The sequence below is a fragment of the Microcebus murinus genome, chromosome 10, assembly GCF_040939455.1.
Source record: "Microcebus murinus isolate Inina chromosome 10, M.murinus_Inina_mat1.0, whole genome shotgun sequence".
Lineage (NCBI taxonomy): Eukaryota > Metazoa > Chordata > Mammalia > Primates > Cheirogaleidae > Microcebus > Microcebus murinus.
The window spans coordinates 90,082,890-90,110,726 of record NC_134113.1 but is presented as its reverse complement, the minus strand read 5'-3'; the positions used below and the strand labels follow the sequence as shown (position 1 = coordinate 90,110,726).

At 36.1% G+C, this 27,837-nt stretch overlaps 1 protein-coding gene across 1 annotated transcript in view; it reads right to left on the bottom strand.

The window, feature by feature from the left end:
* Positions 1-11,755: 11,755 nt before the first annotated feature.
* LRP6 (LDL receptor related protein 6) overlaps positions 11,756-27,837 on the bottom strand; it is a 188,566-nt gene continuing 172,484 nt past the window's right edge. Inside the window, exons 18-23 of the mRNA XM_020287629.2 lie at positions 23,915-24,151; positions 23,163-23,273; positions 18,923-19,153; positions 17,213-17,349; positions 16,416-16,513; positions 11,756-13,174 (exon numbers count right to left, since the gene is read on the bottom strand). Coding sequence (XP_020143218.1) covers positions 12,880-13,174; positions 16,416-16,513; positions 17,213-17,349; positions 18,923-19,153; positions 23,163-23,273; positions 23,915-24,151 — 1,109 coding nt within the window. The 3' untranslated portion in view covers positions 11,756-12,879. The remainder of the gene's footprint in view (positions 13,175-16,415; positions 16,514-17,212; positions 17,350-18,922; positions 19,154-23,162; positions 23,274-23,914; positions 24,152-27,837) is intronic.

Sequence of the window (27,837 nt, the reverse complement as noted above, 5' to 3'; positions counted from 1 at the left end):
AAGACAGAAACTGCCAAAGCTCACTCAAGGAAAAGGGAATGAAAAATGTACAATTTTGGATTAAAAAAATTGGTAGTTTCATAAAAAAGTAAACATAACCATTTTATTGCTAGGAATTCTCTCAAAGGAAACAAATTGGTCCAAAATTTGTACCAAATTTAGTAGCTTTATTTATAAAAGTCCAAAATGAAAACAACCCAAATGTCCATTAAGATATAAATGGATAAACAAATTGTCATACATGCATATAAAATAGTATACTTATTCAATAATAAAAGTGAATGAACTATTGGTATATGCTGAACATGGACAAATCGCAAAATAATTACACTAAGTGAAAGAAACTAGGCTTAAAAAAGTATACACTTGTATATTTATACAAAATTCTAGAAAATCCAAATTAAGTGACAGAAAGCAGATTATTGGGTGCCTAGGGACAGGGAGGGATGGGAAGAAAGGATTTAAAAAGAGGCATGAGTGTTCTGGGATGACAGACTGTTCATTATCTTGATTGTTGTATTGTTTCATGGGTGTAGACATCACAGAACTCATCACTGTAGACTTTAAATACATGCAGCTTATTGTATGTCAATTATAGCTCAATAAAGCTGTTGAAGGTGAATAAAAACATTTTCAGATAATAAAAATAATTTGTTATGAGCATACCAACAGTAGAAGGTATATATACCAAAGGAAGTTTTCAGCCCGAAGGAAAATTATAGCAGATGGAAACTCAGATCTATACAAAGGAATAGGGAACACCAAAAAATACGATAAATATGTAAGTAAATAAAAATATTTTTCTCATCCTTGAATTTCTTTAAAAGATAACTGTTTAAAACAAAAACAGTGACAATGTAACCTGGCGCTTACAACCTGCGGAAGCAAAATATAGGACAGTAAAAACACAAAGGACAGGAGAGGATTCTAGGAACGTGGTGGAGTAGGAAGCACCAGGAATCTGTCTTCCACCCAGGCAAGAATAACACAGGCAGAATCTGTCTGATGTAACTCTGGAGTCTATTAAAGGCTTGTAATTTCTAGGCAGTCTTCAACAGATAAACGAACTGCAGTTAACTTCAGCGATTTCGGCTCTCAGCACGGTTGCAGCTACTCATCCCCCGCCTGCAGCCCCATGCAAGCAATGGTGTACCTGTTCCTGGAGCAGTCGGCACACGGCTTGCATGTAGGCAGGGTGAAGAAAAAGGATCCTGTCATCCAAATATCAGGGATCTGTGTTCTGACTGCTGACTACCGCTCTGATCAAAGAGGTCCGCAGCCATCATAGTTGCACCTCACCCCATGGTTGTAATCCCCTCCCACTCCAGCTGAAGTGACTTCCAGGAAATTTAAAGGGCCTGTGTCCTCCTTTTCTTCCTTTCATTGTTTTCCTTTTCCTCTTTGGGGAGCCAGACGATAAGACTAGGACATTCAAAAGCAACTGCATATTCAGGGAAAATACAAAAGTGACCTTGCATGTCCAAAGAGACACACAAACTCAGAAAAGACCCGAGAAGACCGTAAGTTTATACTTCAGGCTGATACTTGGCACAGAGACAGCCTACAACAATCAAACACACCACACACACACACGTAGCAAACCCTGGGAAAGGGGGGAGCACCTGATTTCCATTATTACATTCAAATGTCTAGTTTTCAACAAAAAAAAATCATAAGGCATACAAAGAAACAGAAAAATATGGCCCACTCAGAGGAAAAAAATAAATCAACAGAAACTGTCCCTGAAAAAGACTGATGGCAGATCTACTAGACAAAGACTTTCAAACAACTGTCTTAAAGATGCTCAAAGAATTAGAAGATATGGAAAAAGTCAGGAAAATGATGTATGAACAAAATAAAACTATCAACAAAGATTGATTTCAAACTTTTGAAAGACAGAACCTTGAAAGCAACATTAGAGAAGTCAGTCATCACATACAAGGGATCCTTGGTCAGATCATTAGATTTTTCATCAGAAACTTTAGAGGCCAGAAAGCAGTAGGCCAATATGTTCAAAGTGTTAAAAGGAAAAAAAAAAAACAACCCATCAACCAAGAATCCCATATTCAACAAAACTGTCTTTCAAAACTGAAGGGGAAGGCCGGGCGCTGTGGCTCACGCCTGTAATCCTAGCTCTCTGGGAGGCCGAGGCGGGCGGATTGCTCAAGGTCAGGAGTTCAAAACCAGCCTGAGCAAGAGCGAGACCCCGTCTCTACTATAAATAGAAAGAAATTAATTGGCCAACTGATATATATATAAAAAATTAGCCGGGCATGGTGGCGCATGCCTGTAGTCCCAGCTACTCGGGAGGCTGAGGCAGAAGGATCACTCGAGCCCAGGAGTTTGAGGTTGCTGTGAGCTAGGCTGACGCCACGGCACTCACTCTAGCCTGGACAACAAAGCGAGACTCTGTCTCAAAAAAAAACAAAAACAAAAAAAAAAAAAACTGAAGGGGAAACTAATTCCCAGATAAACAAAAGGTGAAGGAGTTTGTTACCACTAGATCTATTCTGCAAGAAATGCTAACAGGAATCCTTCAGGGTGAAATGACAAAACTCTAGACAGTAACTTAAAGCCATATGAAGAAATAAAGATCTTAATAAAGGTAAATACATGACAATTACAAAAGCTAGAGTTATTGTGACAATGGTTTGTAACTCTATTTTTTGTTTTCTACACGATCTAAGAGACTCATACACTTTTAAAAATTTAGTCTAAAAGCTAGTATTATTTTAACTTTGTTTTGTAACTCCATGGTTTGTTTTCTACACAATTTAAAAGACTAAGGCATTTAAAATAATTGTTTGTGTTACATTAATTGTTTGTGTTACAATAATTGTTTGTGTTATACATGGGCACACATGTATAATATAAAGATGTAACTTTGTGACAAACAACCAAATGGAGGGGAGATGCAGCTATAAAAATAAGCAGAGTTTCATATGTCACTGAAGTTAAACTGGTATACATTCAAATTAGAGTGTTATAATTTTATGCTATTAAATGTAGCCACAAAGAAAAATAGCTACAGAATATACACAAAAGAAAATGAGAAAGGAATTTAAATGATCCACTACAAAAAAAAAAAATCAACAAAACACAAAAGAAGATAGTAAGGCAGGAAAGGAAAAAGGCTACAATGCATATAGAAAACAAATAGCAAATGACAGAAGTAAATCCCTTATCAGTAATTACTTTAAATATAAATGAATTAAACTCTCCAATCAAAAGGCAGCAATCAGTACAATAGAGTAAAAAAACAAAACAACAACAACAAAAAAAACATGATCCAACTATATGCTGTCTACAAGAGACTCACTTTAGATCCAAAGACACAAATAGACTGAAAGTGAAAGGGTGGGAACATGTATTCGATGCAACTAGTAACCAAAAGAGCAGGGATGGCTATACTAATATCAAGCAAGAGACTTTAAATCAAAACAAGGTTACAAGAGACAAAAAAGGACATTATGGTCAGGCCTCTGTACTCATGGTTTCTGCACCCATAGATTCAACCAACCACAGATCAAATATATTCAGAAAAAAAAACTGTGTCAGACTTTTTTTCCTTGTCATTATTCCCCACACAATACAGCATAACAACTATTTACAAGCATTTACATTGTTTAGGTACTGTAAGTACCTAGAGATTATTTAAGTATGCAGGAGGATGTATACAGGGTATGTGCAAATACTACATCATTTTATATCAGTGACTTGCACATCTGTGGATTTGGGTATCTGAGGGAGTTCCCAGAACCAATCCCCCAAAGATACTAAGAAAGGACTGTATATGTTAATAAAAGGTTCAACACAGCAAGAAGACATAACAATTATAAACATTTATATACCTAAAAACATCAAAATATATGAAGCAAAAATTGACATAATTGACAGTTCTATGGAAACAGCTGAAGACTTCAATGCCCCACTCTCAATAATAGATGAAACAATCACACAGAAAATAAGGAAATAGAAGAGTTAAACAACACAATAAGCCAACTAGATCTAACATACACAGAACACTATCCAACAACAGACAGCTGCTGTGGAAAACAGTAAGGTGGTTCCTCAAAATATTAAAAATATGATTATCATATGATGCAGCAATTCCACTTCTGGGTATGTCCCCAAAAGAATTGAAAGTGGAGTCTCAAAGAGATATTTATTTGTATACCCATGCTAGCAGCAGCATTATCCACAATAGCCAAAATGTAGAAGCAACCCACATGTCCATCAATGGATAAATGGCTAAACAAAATGTGGTATTTACATACAGTGCAATATTATTTGACCTTAAAAAGGAAGGAAATTCTAACATGTGCTACAACATGGATGACCTCTGAGGATATTATGCTCAGTGCAATAAAAAGACAATCTATGATTCCACTTATATAAGGTGCTTAGAGTAGTCAAAATCATAGACTGAAAGTAGAATGGTAATTCCCAGGGGCTGAGGGAAGGGGGAAATGGTAAATTTTTGTTTAATTGGGTATAGAGGTTCAGTTTTACAAGATGAGAAGAATTATGGAGATGGACAGTGATGATGGTTGCACATTATGAATGTATTTAATACCACTAAACTGTACCCTTAAAAGCGTTAAGATGGTACATTTTATGCTGTATTTTACAATAATTTTTAAAAATAGAGATGAGAAGAACCCACAAAGAACAGGAGAGGGAAAGGAAAATATATAAGGTTTTCATATCATATGCAGAGAGGTGTAATTTATTTCAAGGTAGACTACAGCAAGTTAAAGATGCACACTGTAAATCACAGTGCAATGACTAAATAGGAGCATACCTAAAAGGCAAGAGTGAAAATAAATGGGAATACTAAAAGATATTCAATTCAAAAGAAAGCCAGAGAAAAGAAAAAATAAAAACAGTTGTGACAAAGAGAAAATAACAAAATAGTAGACAAACCCAATCATAACAATAATTGTACTGAATATAAATGGCCCGACATTCTAATTAAAAAGCAAAAATTGGATAAAAATAAAGACTCAACTATATGACTTATTTGTCTAAATACAAAATAGAAATAGCTTAAAACTGAAAGAATAGAAAAATATATGCAAGAGTAGTAAGAAAGCTGGAAAGGGTATATCATCAGTCAAAGCAGACTTCAGGTCAAGGAGTACAGAGACAAAGAGGAACATAATGATAAAAGTGTGATCATTAAGAAGCTATAAACAATCCTAAATTATGTACAGAGCTTAAAGCAAAAGCTGACAGAACGAAAAGGAGAAACAAATTCACAATTATAGTTGGGCGATTTCAATACTACTGTCTCAGTAATTAATAGTAGATAGAAAATCAGTCAAGATATAGAAGACTTGAACAACAATATAAACCAAACTGATCTAATTAATCTTTATAGAAAATTGTACCCAACAATGGCAGAATATTCTTTTCAAGTGCTCATAAAACCTTTACTGACATAACCACCATGTGACCCATAAGACAAGTCTCAATACCTTTAAAAGGATTCGGTATCTGACCATTATGGAATCAAATTTAAAAATACCAAAATGTTACCTGGAAAATGCCCAAATATTTAGAAATTAAGCACACTTTTATGTAATCCATGATTCAAAGGAAAAACCACAAGCAAAATTTTGGGGTAGTATGTTTTCATCCCCATCACAGAAGACACAAATTACCAATGTCAGAAATGAAAACAGACATTAAAAGGATAAGGGACATACGTTACGTCTAAATCAACAACTTAGACCAAATGGACCGATTCCTTGAAAGACACAAGTTACTAAAATGGACATAATAGAAAATATGAATAACCCTGGGCCTAAATCTATTAGAGAAGATGCATTATTAAAAATTTTCTGGTATATACACACACAGTTAAGAATCCTAGCACTGCATTCTTGAGGGCCCTAACCCTTTTCTTCCCATGGAATCCCCAAGAAAGAAAAACTCAAATTACTCTATCGGACAAAACAGAGTCTTCAAGGTTCTTCAGTTGAGTAATGGTAGTGGGAGAGCTTTTGATAGGATGATCAGAAGTCAAAAGATCTCAAGATAATCATTTCTGTATGCCACGCAGCTTGTAAGATGGGCATCAAGCTCTCTCCCTTTTGAGAGTTACCATTTCCTCTGGAAAGCGGAGCCAGGGCCTAGGGGAAAGGAGGCATTCAATGGGAATCTGTGCGGAATGGGATCACACAGGTGTCTGGGCTTCAGCAGACTGTACCCTGTAACACAATTCGTTGCCTCAAATGCATTATGTGTAAGTTCCTCTCTAGAACAGGTAGCAGCTGATTAAAAAGTCCAGGTTCAGAAAACTCTACATTAGAGACTAATACGAAGAAATAAATACTGAGAGAATCAAGGAGCCCAGACATGCCCTGACAATTAATTATGACAGAATATAGATTAGAATCTAAACCCCAATCCATGTCCCCTTTCCCCCGCCCACAGTCAACCTCTATTTGTAATCAAAATTTTGCACCTGAGCTTTTCATACTCAAATTGGGCATCTCTTGTCAAGCTTCGTCATTAATCAGTTTATTATTTTGAGGGGGAAAAAATGAGACGGCACAGTGCCTAGAATACAGCAGGTCAAATGTTGATAAAATTATTTGTTTTAGCCTTTTTATTGGGGAAGATTGGTTTTTAATGTTGATTTAATCTGCATTTGCAAGTGCAAATTCCAAGTAGAAAATTTTCTGGGGGTGGGGGTTAGGGAGGATTAATCTGAGCAAAGTAATTCATCATTTGAACTAAATTTATAGAAAAAGAACTATATATTGTATAAGGCAAATAACTGAAATGAAAGGACTGTATAAACTTAGCTGAAAACCTATCTGAGAAAAGGACTCAAAACAAATTGTAGTGCTTTCCCCATTCCTGAGACCACCTTTACGTTTGGCTTTATTATTTTAATTTTTTTAAGAGACAGGGTCTCACTCTATTGCCAAGGCTGGAATGCAGTGGCACGATCATAGCTCACTGCAGCCTTTAACACCTGGACTCAGGCAATCCTCCTACCTCAGCCTCCTGAGTAGCTGGGACTACAGGCATGCGCCACCAAGCTTGGCTAATTAAAAACAATTTTTTTTGTATGGATAGGAGTCTCACTATTCTGCCTAGGCTGGTCTTGAACTCATGGCCTCAAAGGATCCCCTGTCCTGCAGAGTGTTGGGATTACAGACAGGAGCCATAGCATCAGCCAGGATCACCTTTAAATCAGGCAAACCAACCATAGTTCTGCCTTTCCTTTCTTTGACTTGAAAGAAAACTTGTGTGATTATTGTTTTCACTCCAGGGGAAAGAATGGGAAGAGTCAGCAGAGACCAAGGTAAGCTTACTTATTTGAGAGCACCTACTAAGGAAAGGCATTATATTAATTTCCATTTAATTGATATTTGAGCCCAACTACTGCAAATTAAAAAGCAGCTTTCTTCCCTTCCTATCAAACTAGTAAACTCAGTATCCAGCAGGGACCTGGAATTTTTGAGCCCTCATTGGTTTTAACATGATCCACCACCCTCAAGAAAAAAGTATAACTACATCATATTGGTCTCCACACCAGGAAAAGAACATTCATTTTATAAGCTAATTTGGGGGAAGGAAGAAAGTGGGATGTTCAGAGTCCACACCAAGATTCCTTCTAGGAGTTTACTAGAAACAAGAGCAGTCCTGAAGCACAGACTATTCCTTATTCTCTGTTCCCAATCGCATGTGCTGTCAGCATTGAACCAAACAATAGCCCCTCTCAAACCTCTCTTCCAGAGCAGTATGTATGAAATATTTGAAATGCAAACAATAAAGCTGGGTTTTGTTGTGTCTGAAAGTCTTAATTACATCACAGCAAAGCACGAGCTACTGTTTTAATTTCTTGCTAAAAAGAAATGACACTTTTATTTTTCCACTGTTTTATTATAAAAATCAACATTTGTTACCATTCAGTTTATTGTAATAATCAAAAAGGGGATTTATACAAGGCATTTTTATACAGTTTATAATTAAAGCACTTATTTTACAAAAGGAGGGAAGTGAATAAGTGGACAAGGGCTGACCAAATGTTGGCCATTATAATATAAATACATCCTTGCAAAGCACCATCGTACCAAAGTCAATGAACAAGAAACACCAGTTGACTTTAAGACAATGACAAAGATTAAAGCTTAAGGAAAAAAAAAAAACATAAAGGATAAACAACTGAAAGCAGCACCAGATCCTTCACTTGCAAATAAGGCTAGTCCAGTTTAAGCTTCTTGGTATCCTCTTTACTCTTTTAAAATATTCCTCATTAACCCATTAACTTCATGTAATACTGGATTTAATCAGACTTTATTTTCCTTGTAATATCCATATTTTGGCATTGATATAGATACATAAACATATTTCTACCCCTATCCTGCTTATATTTGATTAAAAAATAAAACCAAAATGGACAATTAAGCAAAAGCATGTTGTGTGTGATTCTTTGGTGTTGGTTTTGCGCAAATCCTAAATGGTGGTGGGACATCTGACAGTTTTGTTAGGTCTATACTACACTTCTAAGTACAAGAAATCATTTAGTTTGTAATTCCATCTGAAAAGTGAAGATTTTTCCCAGCAATAAACTTAAGAATGATTTTAAAATGCTTCATGAAAAAGAAAAACAGTAAAGTTTACTTCAATCGAGGGGAGGGAAGGGTAGAGTCAGTAACTGATTAATGTAAGAACTGACCTCCCTGTCCACTCAGGTACAGGCTTAGTTTAATGAGATGTGGAATCAAGTGAAACAGACAAATTCTGAAGATATGGATTCACAATGCTATAATTTTAAGTTTTTTAAAATTATAAATGTATGCTTTTATGCTTACGGCCCAAAGTCCTCTACTCTAAAACTTTGAGAATTTCAAAAGGTAAATTTTGAGAATTATGAAATGATGCAATGCCAGAAGTCCAAAAATACTCATACATTATCAGTACTTTCTAAAATCATCTGTTACAAAAATTATATGTCTTGAATTTAGGAATTCTGCTAATGTTTTAAATAACATAAACTTTTTCAGGACTCAGTCCACACTTAGTGTGCAGTCTCATTTGTAGATGTCCCAAATATTTGTCAACCAACTGATATTGGTACACATACTCATAATCTACAATCCAGACTAAGTATGGATGCCACATATAGACGTAGGCCTCATACACTTATTAAAAGTATGACATATTTGGGGTCTGAAAAGCCCAAGATTTTTGTTTCTGAATCTTGTTGGATATGTAATAGTAACAAGTATGTAGCTCTAATGGCATGCAAATCAATGAGGTGGCAAGGTTTCCACTGTAAGAAATAAAACACTTCAAAAAACTACATTTCTAAGAATCTATTCTAGGCCCGGGACTAGACAATAAAACAGCAGCAGCCTATTTATTGCAGAGAAACTGGCTTGGTTAAGCCAAGCCTCTCTAGTCTCTATTATACTACTGGTATCAGGTCACATAAACACATTTTATTAACAGGCTAGGTAAGCCACAGCTACTAACTCAAAGTATTCTTCACCAACAGGCTTATTTTTTTTCAGCAAAACAAAAAGAGTTCCCCTCAAACTGACTGCTACCTATCTGGTGGCTATTTTTATATTTCAAATATTGAATGATTTGCCCTTATAAATTATTGACTTTAGGGTATTTTTAAATAAAGAAATACAACTCTTGAAATAATCATAAAATTGTACTGCTCAAAGCCCCTCCCTCCCTCCCAATTACTGATCTATATTAGATAAAAATTACTTTAATTAAAGTCTTCATTTCTAAATAACTATTGTCTCTGTAGAATAGTTGTTCTCAAACTTGTCAAAGGATAAGACATTTCTTGGTGGTACATCACAAAGTATTTTTATATTAAAATTAAAATTACTATATAATTTGATAAACAGACATCTGGTGATATGCTAGTATAGGAGAACTGGCATCAAGTGCCAACAGCATAATAAAATTTAATGGAAGAAAAATTAATACAAAGAAAATTCTATCCACTGACTTTGTTTTCCTCCTGTGAATATGTCATTACTGACTTAAGCAACAATATCTCATGGGTCACTGTTCAGAAGACTAGGGCTCTGTAGGAGCCAAGTCCAGAACCTTAACTACAAAAGACCACTTCAATGCAGAAAGCTTACTGTGGTATACAGAAAGTATGTCATGTTCAAGTTCATTTCTCAGATAATTTTAATCACATCAGTTAATGGGCATATGCTAGGATACATGTTCAAAATAAATGCTTTTTTTAAAGCAATCTAATGAAATTTTATTCATTCTTCCCCTGGATAATGATCTTAATAATAAGCCAAATTTAAAAATCCTTTTTCATTTTTCCCCAATTTGTGGTTTCATATTTATTTTTGCTCCTCAGTTATTCCAAATAAAGCTCTTGTGTTTAATAATCAAGACACAGTTTACTTAAGCTTAATTGTCCATGTAACCTTTAAATCTTTCCAGAATTTGACAATTCTCTAATTAAAAAGTACTCCCAGAAATATTAAGAATTCATCTCAAATACCCCAGAAAAAGAGGACACTGAGATTAAGCTGAACTGCCTTCAAATAATTTCAAACAAATTGGCACACAAATTAGTATTTTGCAAGAAGAGGCCATTGCCATCGCAGTACAAGCACTTGGACTGAGATACAACAAGGCAATATTCTTCTTAGTTTATTATAGTGCAAGTTTCCACATGGGAAGCCCACCAGGTAAAGATGCACATTAAAAAATGTAAACATACAGAATTCTCAAATTCTAATTGATACCCAGTTATTGCTAACCTTTCCATCTTTACTGAAGCATCGTGTGCTCCTGTCTGTCACAGAACGCAAGTTCCATGTCCATTTTGACTTTGACTGTGAGCACTTTCCAGCAACAGGAAGAGTTAATGCTTGTCTGATTGAAATGCAAGACACTGATGGTTTACCATTTTTCATATGCAAAATCAAGTGCACCTGATTCTTATAAACTGTCCCCAACAATCTGACCATTATTCTGAAACCACATTTCTTCTCTATAGAAAGTTGACTTAGGTGTTTTTCTAATTGCTTGAAAAGTTACTTCACCTCTGCCAAAATTCTGAATCCTTTCTTCTGTTGTTTTCTCTTGGGCCCTGAAACTTGGAGAGGCCTCAGCAAGACAGTTAAAAAAGAAAAAAAAATCATTCAATAACTAACTGACCAACACTTGTTAAGGTAAAAATACATTAGTTTAAAAACACATTCAATTTTAGCAGAGAAGTGCTAGACACATGTAAAAAGCAAGAAACTAACTTCTGGCAAGGTGGCAGAGCAGTGCTAGAATCATTCCGCAGGTCAGCCCTGATAGCTGAAGATGTAGCAGCCCCAGTACCGTATGAGACAGAAGGTCAGGCAAATTACAAAAGAGGTTTCCATTATTCCCCTCCACCCAAGTTCTGACAGCTGAGAAGTTAACAATTTGCCTTCTTATCTAATCCCCATTGTTAAATTTGTTAAATTATTAATCCATAATGGGATAAGAGAGAACACACATAAAAATATAAGAGTTGATTATAAGAATAATTTGTGAATAATTTGAAAATGTAACATTCACAGTGGGTAACAGAAAGATATTAAACTCATGTCACACATTAGAAGAGGTATGTATGTAGACATCATTCTGAGAAAAATTGGCCTAAAGAACATGAAAATGTCACAAACCATTAATACAGGGAAAACCTAATGATAACAAAAAATTTTCTTTTTAAATAGATTGTCTCTAACCAGAATATATTTAAATGTTTTACTCAGAAAAATATATATAAAAATGATTTCATATTGTGATATTATATGCTGAAAGTACTGCAAGGATATACGATTAATTTACAACGAAAACATAATGGTTAAATTTGTAATTCTTAAACATTGTCTATATGTGTTGTAAAAAGACATTTGAATGAGCAATACAACAATCTTGGAAGTAAAGAAGAGCAATAACATGTCTAACTTTTGATCATTATGCAAAAACAGCAAATTGAAGAGCTAAGCCTACCGGGGAATGGAGCTAGAGAAATATTAAAATCAAACTTTAATTTAGAAAATTCCATTTAATTAATTCCTCAGGTAAAAATCTTGAATAAATCATGGTATCCTGGCAAAGTGGCCTACAAGGTTGCTGGGGGAGGCAACAAAGTGAACGTACCTAGAGAAAAAAATAACTTTTAACAGAGGTGTGGGGCCTAAGGTAGGGACAGAAGACTTGCACGCACATCGCCTCCCGGCATCTTACCAGACAGCCGATCTCTCCTACGACAGCATCACTCAGGATAAATCTTTATAAGTATCTATTTTCCTCACTAGCATTGTTGGATTCATAGAGAAAAAGCCCTTTGTCCAAGGTTAGTATTAGTTCCTTTTTTTTCTTTCATGATTTCTTAACTTGTTGGCCCTCAAATGTTAATTAACATGAAGGCTATTTGGCTACTTCCAAGTATCTATGGTTTGCTGCTCCAAGATGGATTTAATTTTTTTTCTTCTTCTTCTCTTTTTTTTTTGGTATCAGTAAAGCCAAGACATTCCTGGTCAGTGATGCCTTTATTATTCCTGTTTCCATTGTACTCAGTCACTTCACTGGGTTTAAGGCATGCTTTGTGTATTTAGTTTGCAAAAATAAAACTTTTAGTACAAATTTATTTTTTATACAAACTTTTATGGCACAAGCAGCAAATCTGCTGTTTTAAGAAAATATATAAATATCCTTTTCTTCTGTACAAATATCTCCAGTATTCCCTACCCCATTTTATAATTTTAACTGTACATGGTCTGCCTCATCCTTCTCTAATAGTTCCCTCCCCCCCTCCAGATCTCAACCAAATTTGTATTTACATTTTCACGTTGGAGGCAGTCAGAGGAGGAGGGCCCCTCCTCAGGAGGAGTCTGTACAGGGAGAGGGTGGCGGCGGGTAGAGGTGATGAGAGTAGCTCCTCTCTGTGTATGGAGAAGGTGGGCAGCTCTCATAGTTCTCCTCTGCCGACAAGTATTGGCTTCGGGGCGTGGGAGGTGGGGGCACAGGTTCTGAATCATAGTTCAAGTCACTGGTATAGCCCTTGGCTGTTGCCACTGAGGTCATTCTCCGGCTAGGAGCATAGTCACTGTCACAAACATCTGTGCTGCAGGGTGTGGTGGGGGGTGCAAAGTGCCGGTAACTATATGGCCTGTAGCTGGTATGGGGAGAAAATAAAGAGAAAGAGAGTTAGTTTTACAAAAAACGGATTTTCCCTATCAGAATACATAAACATTAGATGTCAACTTCACTTTGAAAATAATAAGCTCTTACAATTTAAATTTGCACAGACCATGAGGCAATTTTCAATGGCAGATTGGCAGAGGAAGATAGCATATATTTTCTCATTTGCAAATAAAATGTAATTAGAGGCAAGCAAAAATGACTAGGATGAGAGTGCAGAGGTGAACTCAATCTTGCCTGGATGTGCCTTTTTATAGTCAGGTTAAACTGTATTACAATAAAAAAAGGACAATTCAAAGTTGTACTTAAAAGTCATCTTTGGAAAAATCTGTTATATACATTTTGCATGTAGTTCACAGAGCAGACCTCAGCCACTTCCGTAGTTTCATTACCTATGAGAAGACTGGGTCTTTACATAATTTATACTACTCAAGCATGCCAGGATTCCCTCAACATTCATTAACTGCTCCATAATTTACCTGATGAACAATTAATTTAATGATGTCTGAAGACTTCAGTTCTTTCTTTAAAACTCAAATATTGTATAAAACCCAGGCTGAACTTTGGTAGACAGTCTAAAAGGGATATCTATCCCATTACTGTTACTGTTAGTTAGGGGAAATTGTTGTGGTTTGGGGAAAATAGTTTTCGTTCTCCGTGTATAGAAAAGTATACTGTCATAAGAGCAACTTTAAACAACACAATGATAAATTTTAAATACTCAAGTAGGGCCAGTTAATTTTCTAATACTTATGTCAGAGGCCTAATTTATTTCTTATACTTGTTTATCTATCTTTTCAAGTAATCTATAGCTGTTAAGCATGTAGCATGGCTAAAGAAAAAGACATTGGAAAGAAAGCAACATACTAATGAAAATAAGAGCTGACCCAAAGTGCTGGATTTTCCATCATTCCTGCTTCTATTTGTAACTTCTTATACATTTTGATTCTAAATATGGTAAAGTTATCCTTATATTTATCCCAAACAAAGATTTATTCATAAGATTTCTCATCAAAGTGACTACTACAAGAGAAGGGATAAGAGCAAAGATAAAACTAACATAACATTTCAGGGCAAGGCATGGCGGCTCATGCCTGTAATCCCAGTACTTTGGGAGCCAAGGCAAGAGGATTGCTTGAGGCTAGAAGTTCAAGACCAGCCTGAATAAAATAGCCAGGCCTTGTCTCTACCAAAAAAAATTAGAAAAATTAGCCAGGTGTGGTAGCATGCACCTGTAATCCCAGCTACTCGGGAGGCTGAGGCAAGATCACTTGAGCCCAGGAGTTTAAGGTTGCAGTGAGCTATGATGAAACCACTGCACTCTTGCCTGGGCAACAAAGTAAGACCCTGGCTCAAAAAAACCCCAAAAAGCAAACAAAAAAAATCTGGCTATAACAATTCATAAAATACCTAGTGATATACAGAGCCATAAGATAATATCCCAGGACACAAACCATTTTATATCACTTGGGCTTGCCTCAAAAGAAACAGCTGCCAGAAGACCAAAAGTTACATGACCTGCTGAGCAGGTTCTCAAAGGCTGCTACTATCAACACGGACATGATGTCATGGTTTTGTTTTATTTTTGGTTTTGGTTATTTTACAGTCTATCTTTCTGTCCAGTTAGGTGTCAAGCTTTGGTAAAATTTCTTAGCTCAAACTTTAAAAGGCCAAATACCTCCATTTTTATGGAAAGAAAATACAAGAGAAGAGAAGAGAAAGAAATTGAACTAACAAACTTCTTGTATGTCCAGTTTAGATAAAAATCTCAACAAATGATAAACGGTTTGGCTCAGATGAAAAAGAAATTCAGCTTAATTTGAGACATGGAAAATAGTTAAACAAGAATTGTCTTTGATGTTATTATATTTATTTTGATCAGGGTTTTATTCAATTTGAATCTTAAAAATGAATTTTTAAAAATAAAATTTTAGGTCTTTTCTCTTGTTTTCCAATTTTCATGCTTCTGTTTTTCTATTTTGGCCTCTTAGAACAAACTTGTAGCAGGAAAAGCAACTTATAACAAATCAAAAAAACCATGTGTTCAAGGCCTGGCACAGTCTCTCATACCTGTAATTCTAGCACTTTGGGGGACCAAAGTGGGAGGATCACTTGAGGCCAGGAATTTGAGACCAACCTGGACAACAGTGAGACCCCATCTCTACAAAAAAATAGGAAAATTAGCCAAGCATGGTAGTTTGTGCCTGGACTTCCAGCTACTCAGGAGGCTGCAGCAGGATAATTACCTGAACCCAGAAGTTTGAGGTTGCAGTGAGCTATGATGATGCCACTGCACTCCAGCCTGGGAAACAGAGTGAGACTCTCTCAAAAAGCAAAAACAAAAACCAGTGCAGAGACAAGGCTATAATAAAACTGAAATGAGAATTCTGAATACTTTTAAGTGGTTTCCACTTTATTTCTATACATTTAAAAGGTTACAGCAGGACAATTTGATTGAAATGCCAGAAAATACTGTATCTAGAAGATAATAGGCACTTGGGGATGCTCATAAACACTGGGCACTCAAGTGTTTAGACAGAGAGTATCAAGCTGTTGATCTTTCAAAGAGGGAGGATGAGTAAACCTGACACAATAGTACTTGACCTGCTCAACGCTCTGTATAACAGACTCACAAATTAGCGCAAATGCATCATTTCTCCTTTTTTGGTTTACAAATACACTGCATTTACTTTGGTCAGTCTTGATCTATTCCATGCAACTACATGAAATATCTTTTACTCCAGATCATAATAACATATGTAAGCAAGGGCTGAACTTACACTTCTCTCAAATTCTGTGTTCTTAATATCTCTGCTGTTTTAAGCTCTCACAATTCTCTGAACCATGATCTTACCCCAATATTTCATTCTCAGAATATCAATTGAATTTAACCTGGGCAGTAACCTATTTTGAAATTGGTCACTTTGGTGGGTAACTTTTCCTGAGAATACTACCAAAGCCTGGGGCTTTATTATTCTAAAAGCCAACATTTGTGACTCTCTTTAAAAAAATGTGTAATACTTGAAAAGAAAGGATTTGTGGTTAGGGGCAATGTCAGCGTGGTTAGGGGCAATGTCAGCATACCAAGACAAGATGGCTATTCTCTTTCTCTAGTCACCATCATCTACTCATTTGGGGTTATCTCAAGTCCACAACTAGGGTACAACTTCCTTTAATAAATACTTCAACTTATATTAGAGAAGGATGTGTATTACCTGTATGACCTATGAGTGGAAGGACTGTTTGAAGAATACCCAAATTCCATAGTGTAATGTGATCGCTCTGTGGCTGGGGATGGTGGAGGATTCAAAATCTAAAAAAAAAAAATAATTAAAATAGTAAAATAAAAATAGTCTAACCTAGACAGAGACTCTCATCAGACTTTCTTTCAACTTTTCTTCCTTCATCTTTATTAGTACTCCTTTCCAATACACTATTAACATAATTCATGCTTTCCAAAGAACTGATCTCAAACAGTACTTTAGGATTGTGGCTCCTCATTCCCTAAGACAAAATGTGACTAAAACATGGCTAAAATGTGCAAAGGGATGAAGAAAAATCTGTAATCTATAAGTCATTGCTTCAAGGTCAGTGAAGCTAGGTTCTGGTCTTTTAAAATTATAAATATTTACAGAAAAATTAATGATTTAGGAGAAATTCCAATGTGCTTCCTAATTTGGGAGTCATAAAATGAAACCCCTCATCTCTCAATAGGTACCTATAATTCTACCTTTACTTGTAGTAATAGTAGTTCTACCTTTACTTGAAATATGAAATCAATGCCTAGTGCTTTCAAATATGCTGGTTGTTACACAGTAAATTTAAAAGAAAGATTTATAAGCACAGTGGTGGTGGTGGCAATCCTTCTTTGAGCCTTTTATGCCTAAATTCTATATTCAAAAACTATTTTTACATTACCATCACTGAATAGCCACAATGGAATGAATTCAAAACCTAAGATCCTATACATTTTTAGCATTCAAAGTAAAACAAAGGAAAACAGACTGCTTACTGCAGGGAAATAAGTGCCTTTGGTGCTTGAAGAACTACTTGATGATGCTCCTGTGACATGAGCTCGATCATAGGGGGGTCCACTACTTCCCCCCATGATACTGAGGGAGCTGATCACTGATTTACCCCGAGACATTCCTAAAATGAAAGGAGGATTAAAAACTGAAGATGAGTAAGATCTATAGAATGCACAAAATAATTTTATTCAACACCAGGATTACAAATACCAATAGTCACACAGTCTGATTTTAAAACAACTTATGCCCTCTTTTCCTATTAATAATTGAAAACATTTAATGGAGAAAGAAATGAACATTCTCTAGAAATGAATGCTTCCATTGACAGCTGGCCTATGACAAGGCCAAGAATAGCTCCCACCCCCTCCTCCCTCTCCTGGTGGAAGGAGAGGTCTTCAAAGTAAGAGGTTTTCAACCTCTTGGAGGATTTGAATGAGAAATGACCGTGAAGGGTGGAGGCTGTGAAACATGGTAGATTAAATGATAGATTATTCAAAAGGAAACAAAAACCAATTTTTAGGGCATAAACACAATATATGTAAGATATTTCTTCATCTACCAAATACAAATGTTGCTGGAATCAAAACTACCAATGCTAAAGAAGAAATTCTATTTTTTTCCTAAGTAGCTTCCAAAATTCTACTAACTGAAAATAGGTATGGCAACAAAGAAACATTACCATTAACAGCTTAAAAACCACGTCTGTTTACTTAAGAGTTACACCCAGAGCAAGTTCCCATTTTCATAGGGCTTTTGCCAGGCATACTTCCTTCTCCATATTCATTAAAAGGAAGGTTTCTTTTCACTAAGGGCACCAGAAAATATTGAAAAGAAAGCTATATTTACTTAGAGCAACATGACCTACTCAATTATAAAACTTCTGGCTACTTGGTGATACCTAAACTAGCCCCTAGTTTCACTGTCATCATGCAAAGTTAGGAGAAAATGCATAACAGTAAGTAATTCCTCCCTTTTATCACCCAGCTATTTACAGATCTTTGCTGGCTGAAGGAAATCTTATCTATATTTTGGCTTCCTTTTATTCCTGGGCTGAATAGTACTGGGGTGCACTGGTAGTGAACCTAAAGAACTTGTGGTTTATGACTCTTCACTAAATGATTCACCTTCCCTAAAGTACTCCAGAAGTACAATCAGAAGGGCTTGGAGCTTGTATATGTATCTGCTTTATGTCTTTTGGCAATTTCTACCAAACCATATCTAAGGCCTTTTGTGTAGGAGAAGATGCTAACAGCCAAAAAGAACATTTAGTCTTATAATTTTTGTTTGTTTTTTGAGACAAGGTCTTTCTTTGTCTCCTGGGCTAGCGTGCAGTGGCATCATCATAGCTCACTGCAACCTCAAATTCCTGGGCTCCAACAATCCTCCTGCCTCAGCCTCCCAGGCAGCTGGGACTACAGGCACACACCACCACATCCAGCTAATTTTTCTATTTTTTGTGGAGACGGGATCTCGCTCTTGCTCAGACAAGTCTCGAACTCCTGGCCTCAAGTGATCTTCTTGCCTTAGTTCCCTGAAAAGTGCTAGGATTACAGGCATGAGTATTCTCATAATTTTTTAAAACTAACATAATCTACTTTGAAATTGACTCTAGGCAGTACTCTGTTTCTATAATGGAACTTGGCAGTCTTGTCTAGACCCAAGACTTAACTCTCTATGGATCAGTCTTAACTCACCTGGAAGAGATCCTGACAAAGAACCTGGGTGTGGCACATAACCAAGGGGCACAGATGCTGGTCCATGAACCACATAGTCATTAGTCATGGTTTCCCCATCTCCCTTCATACGTGGACACAACATCCTCTGACAGAGAAAATATATGGTTCCAGACACAAAAATGGTGACAATTACTCCAATAACTGAGCCAACTGTATTGGTGGCCTGTGGTGCTGGTTCTTCAGTTGGATCTAAAATGAAGAATGCAGCACAGTTATCTTATGGAAAAACAACTGTATATTCAAAACAGTAATCAAAAGGAGGGCTTGCTAGTAGAACGTGAAGTTATAAGCCTAATGCAGGTAACTCATAAACATTTTTCTTTTTTATGAATACATACACACCATGCCCCATGGACATATGGATTAAACGTCATCATTAGGAGTCAAAATGAACTACCCTTAAGTAAAGGCAGAAATAAAACAATAAATTGGAAAGTATAATTGTAAATTGATAGAAACAAAGAAGTGAAGTATAGATTTAAACATCATTAAAAGCTTTAAATATAATACATGCATAGATAAAATCTATTCTACTTCATTCTGTACACCACAAAAATCAACAGGGTTATTTTGAAATTTCAGGGCCAGAAGGTATGAACTTAGGAGAGTCATCAAGTGTTTTTACCTGGAATGGTGAAGAAGCCAAGAGCAGTTCTGGACACGTGTTAGATTTTAGATTTGAATAGTGACAATTAAGCCAGGTGAAGGAAAATTAGGAACTAAAGATGAGCCTTAGCTCTCAGACCTAATATGCTGCTGCCTTCAGGCTGTCTGGCTGCCTGAGGGCAAGGAACTTAGATCTCCAATACTTGATTACTGGAGGACTCACAGAGAAAGGCCACAGTCCAAAAGGATCCCGCCCATGGTATCCACCTTCACTGGATCCCTGAGCTACCTGAGGCTTTAAGAGGCAGAGAGCATCAGTATGACAGATGGAAAGAGCAAATGGGCTTATCAAATTTAGAGCATTAATTTTCTATTCAGAAGGAAAATGCTTCCATTCTGAACAGTTAAATTATATCTCGCATTTGCAAGTCCTTTAAGAAACTTTTCTGCTTCATCTTATCTCAAAATCTCCCATCCACACAGCTAAATTCATCCTCTGACAGATTATATGAAAGAAATGACTGAACATGGCACCACTAAGTTACACAATATATAGGGACTATCACTTACAAATTTAGTCTGTGGCCAGAGGCACAGAATCTCCTTAATCCTTGTGAGCAACCATCTCATTGTTTTCATTCCTTTTTAAGGTCAAGTTTCAAGAAAGAATAGTTTACATTTACTACCCTCAATACCTAGTCATATCTTAACATCTTAACTCACTGAAATCAGGCCTCTACCCTCATGACTGCACTGGAGCTGCTCTGGTCAAGGTCAAAGTTCTCCTACTTGCCATATTCAATAAACTTCATCTCACTGATCTCTCTATACATTCAATGCTGGTTCCTGTTTGCTACTCAAAAATGCCTGATCAATATCCTTCCAAGACACCATTGTCTTCATTTTACCATTTCTGATTATTCTTTCTTTGCCACCTTTATTGGCATCATTCTCTTCTGCCTGCCTCTTAAGTACAGAGAGTTCTATCTACCATTTACTATTTTCTTCCTCTGCTTACTCTCCAGGGAGGTTTCATCCACTGCCATAGTTTTAATTATCATCAATAAACTAAAGAGCACCAAATTTGTCTCCTGAGCCACAGATCCATACAATCAACAACTTCCTGAACAGCTTCAATGGGGTATCCCATGGGTATCTTTAATGTAACATATTTCAAACTGAATTCATCTTTACTATCATCTGTCATTTCTTTTAGACTCAAGGGGTAAAGCAGATCATAAATGAATGAAGTAGTCTAGTATAAGACGATAAAGAGTGATGGGGCCTGTGGCAAACTGTAAGGTGCATGTCTGCCTAAAGGCATTTAAATTAAATTAAAAACAAAAACAAATTAACAAAAAACATTCCATCACCCAAATATTATACCTGCAGCCAGGATATGGTCTAGTACTTCAGTTTTCAGTCCCTGCTATATTTCCTAACTGATGATGCCAATGAGGCACCTGTGGGTCAAATGAAACTTATAAACTATATCTAAGTGGTTGCCAACTCCTCTGTATTCTATTTTTAAAATAACTCTGAAATCTATCCCTTCCTTTCCACTACTGCTGCTCTTCCTTTTAATTTGGATCTTCATCATCTTCTGCCTGAACTCCAAAAGCCTCCTTTATAAATTACAGGGTACAAGGCATTAGCAGAAAGAATGATCTAGTAGGTTGCAACCAGCATTTATAAAAATAAAAGAGAATTATCACAATGTATTCTATATAATATGAGCAAATACTGTTTTGTGACACTTTTGGTTTTTTATGCATGCACCTACATCTTTGATGTGATCAAAAGAAGTTTGAAACCAACCAATCTAATAAATCTCCCTGCCTATAATTTTATCACCTCCAACTCCTCTGCTTTTATAGCTTTTGTATTTGCTTGGTCATGCTAGTCTTATTCTTGAAATTTTCAATGACTCTCCACTGTTAATGGAATATTGCCTATGCTTTTTAGAAGAAGAGCAAAGTCCTCCATGATCTTACCTCTAACTACATTCTCTCTTGTTGAAACCCTTCAAGAGATAAGACAATATTTTGGTAGTCCCGTTTACATTCAGTTTTCAAAAAATGTGTTTCACTCCTTTCTGCTTTTAAACAGTATAGTCCCTCTGCCCGGAATGCAATTTCTTCTCTCATCTGCATAATGAACACTATTCACTGATCAACACCTGGTCTTAAATACCATTTTTCTAAGGAGCCTTCCTTGATCAGCTCCATCTTTGTTCCTAAAAAGTTCTCTCCTTTATACTATTATTTGTATAGATCTCTATTACAGCAATTTTTATATTACTTATCACAGTTTATCATCAATAGTACCTACTATGAGAGCCAGGCTATGTGTTTGTCAGGCTAAATGATATATACATTAAATCATTTAATTTTCTCGCAATCACCAGGCTAAGTATCATTATCTTTATTTTAAAGATGAGGAAACTAAGGTTTAATAAGAACAAATAATTTGTTGGTAAGGGAGAGGAGCTAGGATTCAAATTATTTTCTTACTGCTACCTCACCTATAGAGGACTCTGAAAAATTAGGTGCAGGTACCATGTATCCTCAGCATATAGCAGTGTCTAATGCTTTGTTGAATAAATGAATTTTATTTAAGTCTTAATTGAGTAATCCTATTTGAACTTTTTTTTTAATTTTTATTTTTTTGAGAAAGGGACTCATTCTGTTGCTAGAGTGCAGTGGTATGATCATAGCTCACTGTAACCTCAAACTCCTGGGTTCAAGCTATCCTCCTGCCTCAGCCTCCTGAGTAGCTGAGACAATAGGTGCATGCTAACCACACCCAGTCAATTTTTCTATTTTTTTGTAGAGATGGAGTATTACTATGTTTCTCAGGCTGGTCTTGAACTCCTGGCCTCAACTGATCCTCTCACCTTGGCTTCTCAAAGTGATATGATGACAGGTGTGAGCCATTGTACCCGGCCTCCACTTGAACTTAAAGTCATCATTACAGACAAAGGAGTTTTTAAATGAATCCTATCTGAATTCTATCAAATAAGCATTGACAGGGTAGGCCTGGCTTATGTTGAATTCTATTCAGAATTAAGCTTTCCCATTTGGGATACATTGTATGTTATGGCATTAGTCAACAGTTATGGATCTTGTAGAAACTGTAGGCTGTTCAGCCAAGGGGCCCAAAGTACCCTTAGGCTACATTTTAAGAAAGCTCTTAAAATTTTCTAGCCACTAAGAAACTGATAGAAACACTTCAAGAAAACAAAGGGAGACAATTAAAAGTGGACTAATGTTCAGAAAGTAAGTTTAGACCACCGATTAATTTCCATGTATCTAAATTATTTGAGAATTTTATAACTTTTGTGTGGCAAAACATTTATTCTTTTCCAGTGCTTTATGAAATATTTCTGTGAAGATTTCTGGGCATAAGAAAACTGTTGCGTTTGAGGAATTATTGAAAGCAAAGCATTAAAAAAAATCCCTGCCACAAATAATTAGCTTAATATTAATACTTGTTACTTAGTAAGGAAATCTTGATAAATAAACCTCACACGTAATGAAAAAAGTATTTTAAAAATTTTCCGAGTAATTTACAAGATCTTAGCACTACTTACAACAATCTAGTTCATCTGATTTGTCACTGCAATCCACGTTATGATCACACTTCTTGTGTTTTCCAATGCACTGACCATTGGCACAGCGGAACTGATCAATCAAACAAAGCACTAGAACAAAACGCAAATAGTTTTCATAAGAAAGTCAAACTCTTGCAGAAGTCAAAAGGTGCTTTCTGCATGTAAATGAAAAACAAATTAGATTTTTAGAAATAATGGAAACATTATTCTCTGGGGATTTCCACTGGTAGAGGGAAAAAGAAAAAGAGTGGACAAAGAAATCCAGTAGGAAATTTCCTATTTTATTCTTCACATTAAATTTCCTCTTTCACTAATAATTTCATTGGTTACCCTAAAGAAATCTAGAGAACTTTATGGTTTTTACTGTGTTAAAACTTAGTAAGGGAAAGAGAAGACTATGAAATATTTTATATTGTAATAAATAAATCCACTAATTCAGAGTTCACTGGATAAAGGGACCAGTATTTCCCACTGGATAGAGGGATCCAGTATTTCTACCTACTGACAGCCTCATCTCATATTTCTCAATTTTCAAAGCTTATTAATCTGTATAAATATTATACATGTGAAATGAATTAAAATAACTTGGACATGGTACTATATTTAGGCAGGACATGGTCATGGTATACTTGAAAACTCCCAATTTACCACTTAGCCAAAACAACACTCTGAATTTTAAACAACTTAATGAAAAAGGACTGTATGACCAGGCACTGAGGAATTCTGGATACCTTCACAGTTCTTCTCATCTGATTTATCCTGGCAGTTTGCATCTCCATTGCATCGGAGGGCACCATCAATACACTGCCCACTGGCACACTGGAACTGGGACTCTGAGCATACAGGACAATTCAGTTCATCACTGTGATCTTCACATTCAGTAAACCCATCACACCGCCAAGCCACAGGGATACAGTCAATTTCCCCCGTGAAACAAGTAAACTGCTGAGGAGAACATGTTGGGGGTTCTTCAAATGAGCGAGGGGAAGAAGAGTGACAAAAAATACAATAATGGTCACAGAAAGGTACAAACATAGCTGAGTGAAGCTCATTTAATAATTAACATATATAAATACTTTATAATAAATACAATTTGTAAACTATCTCATCTAATCAGAGAAGAAATAAAGTTTTTAAACTACTTCATTTAGATTCACTAACCTATAAAACTGTAAGACAGAAGTTTTCTCATACACTGTAATTCTCATACACTGTAAGGAGGATTATAATATTTGCAATCCATTACAATCTCACACATAACCTAGGGTTAATTACTATAATCACAAACTTTCAAATACTTTAAAGCAGGGGTCCTCAAACTTTTTAAACAAGGGACCAGTTCATTGTCCCTCAGACCATTGGAGGGCTGTTGGAGAGTGCAGCACACATTCCACACATGCTCACTGTGAGCCCAGGATGAGTCGGCTGCTAAGCAGGACAGGCAGCAGCAGCAAAAAACACTCGGCAGGCTGGATAAACGTCCTTGGCTGGCCGCATGTGGCCCGCAGGCTGTAGTTTGAGGACACCTGCTTTAAAGTTACTGTAGAACTCACAAGTTTTCTAGCTCCAAGGTTCCAAAAGATGGTTTACAAACCCCTGCGGTTCTCTGAGACCTCTTTCAGGGAACCCATTAGGTCAAAACTATTTTTATAATAACACTAAGATGTCATTTGTTTTTTTGCACTATATTCGCATTGATGCTACAGAAGAAATCCTGGGTAAAACTGCTGGCACCTTCGAAGGTGCTAAAGCAAGTACTAGTAGTCACTGTACTCTATGCAGTCACACACTCAGTTTAAACGTACACACAAAAAAAGCCAATTTCACTTAAGAATGTTCTTGATGAATCAACAAAAAAATTAATTATATTAAAATCAATCCTTGAGTACATGCCTCTTCAATACTCCATTTGATAAAATGGGAAATATGCATAAAGCTCACGTTGAAAATCTAAGCGTGATGTTTCTAATGGGAAAGCATTTGTGTGTAAACTCAATTCAAAATGGAACACCATTTATACCTGAAAGAATGACTGACAGGTAAACTATACAGTAGTTACTTACACTTAGGTATTTGGCAGGACGTTTTTTTCTAAAATGAACCAAGTGAGTCAAGGAAAACAATAGCATTTGTGGCAAAATGTAAAACTAGAGCTTTCAATCAGAAATTAGAATTTTGGAAAACTTATATCCAACACTCTAAACAAATTCCCCATACTTAAAAGGTATTTCTGATGACACTGATGGTGATATTAACAAATGTGATTTTTTTGATATTGCATAATGAAATGGGTTGAAATCTGAAGATCCAGATTTTCTGAATGGAATCCCAATATTTCCAAATGACCAAGGTGTGAGTTTACAAAATCATGCCTGAGTAAAAGATCTATTCAGAGCACAAAATAGATCAGTACATTTTTAATGTGAGAGACTATGAAAAGTGAACTGATATGGTCTCAAATTCCACACTGCAACTAAACCTACAGGAAACTATCACTTGTCAAGATGTGATATAGAATCCAAGATGAATATGCAAGATTATTTGAAAAGGCTATCACAGTCCTCCATTTTCTAACTATATATCTATGTGAGGCCTAATTATCATTTCAACCAAAACTATACATTACAACAGATTGAGTATAGTAATAGAAATGAGAATTCAGTCCAATATTAAGAATATTCACAGAAATCTTCAAACAATGCCACTCTTCTCACTAAAATTCATTAGCTTTAGAAAACATAATTTTCTTAACATATTCCATTTATGAAAGCAAGTAAGGGTTTATTATTATTTTTAATAAATACTTTTAAAAGTTATTGGTTTTTAATTCTATTAATAGTATATAAACATAACCTATCCAAACAAAAGCTCTTTGGGGTCCTGAATAATTTTTTTAAATGTAAAAATAGAGACCAAATCATTTGAATACTGCCATTGTTTGTTTTATAAATGGGGAAACTGAGGCTCAGAGAGCCAAGTGCCCAAGGTCACAGAGCTTCCTATAAGGGATGATTTAAAAAAAATTAAAAAGATAGTACTAGAAGGGAGTCCTTACTAATAGCCCATTGCCTTTATTACTGTATCACAGGCTGACTTCTTTAAAAACTTATCTGTTAGTAAATTGTCTAGAAAGCACAATGTTATTATAAGACCAGGGATCAGAATACCTTTTATCTTTAAAAGAGAGAATATTGCAGATTACAGGTGAACATTTTACATGGGGAATTTGAGGGATTTATTTTCCAAGAGCCTATTATGTATTCAGCACTGTATCATGTGGAGAATTAAAATAGATGAAATATGAGCTATGTCCTTGAAAGGCTTTGAATTTGGTTGGGGATAGAAAGTAACTAATGAGCATAAAACAAATGACATTACTTTGAACTGTATGTCATGCAACTGCGGTAACAAGTGCTACAATTCAGAGATGGGAGAACAGTACCAGCTACGGTTTCAAACATTATGAGGAGATGAGCTACACCTTGGAGTAATATTTAGGATGGGTGTGCAAGAAGAAAAATATGTACAAGTAAAGCCACAGAAGCAAAGCAAAACAAAGCAGAACATGCCATAGTGATCCTCAAACTCTAAACAGACAAAAATAAAGTGAGCAAGTTGGAAAGAAAGATACAACTCAAATGAGATCATATTTTGAGGGTCTGGCAGAGAAATTGAGATTCTGTATTTATCGCCACTATAAAATCTTATTAAATCACAAAGAGGCATGGACACAAATATTTATTGCAGTTTTATTCCTTTTTTTTTTTTTTTTTTAAGATGGGCGTCTCACTATGTTGCCCAGGCTGGCCTAGCACTCATGGGCTCAAGTGATCCTTCCGCCTCAGCCTCCCAAGTAGCTTGGACTATAGGTATGTACCACACACCTGGTTTTGGTTTTACTTATATTTATTTATTTTTTTGAGACAGGGTCTCGCTCTGTTGCCCAGACAAGAGTGTAGTGGTGTCATCATAACTCACTGCAACCTCAAACTCCTGGCCTCAAGCAATCCTCCCCCCTCAGACTCCAAAGTGCTGGCATTCAGGTGTGAGCCCCCACACACTGTTGGTTTTATTCTTAATAACAAAAAATTGAAAACAATTAGAATGTTCCTCACAGGAGAGTGATAAATTGTAGTATTGTAGTATTAGATAATAAAGTGCTACTCAGCTATAAAAAGGAAAATCTACTGATATACTCAACTGTATAAATGAATCTCAAAAATGTGGCCGGGCGCTGTGGCTCACGCCTGTAATCCTAGCTCTTGGGAGGCCGAGGCGGGCGGATTGCTCAAGGTCAGGAGTTCAAAACCAGCCTGAGCAAGAGTGAGACCCCGTCTCTACTATAAATAGAAAGAAATTAATTGGCCAACTGATATATATATAAAAAATTAGCCGGGCATGGTGGCGCATGCCTGTAGTCCCAGCTACTCGGGAGGCTGAGGCAGAAGGATCACTCGAGCCCAGGAGTTTGAGGTTGCTGTGAGCTAGGCTGACACCACGGCACTCATTCTAGCCTGGACAACAAAGCGAGACTCTGTCTCAAAAAAAAAAAAAAAAAAAAAATGTATTAAGCAAGAGAATCCAGACGCAATAGCGTACATACATTATGATTTCATTTATATAAAGTTAAAGAACAGGCAAAACTAATGCATGG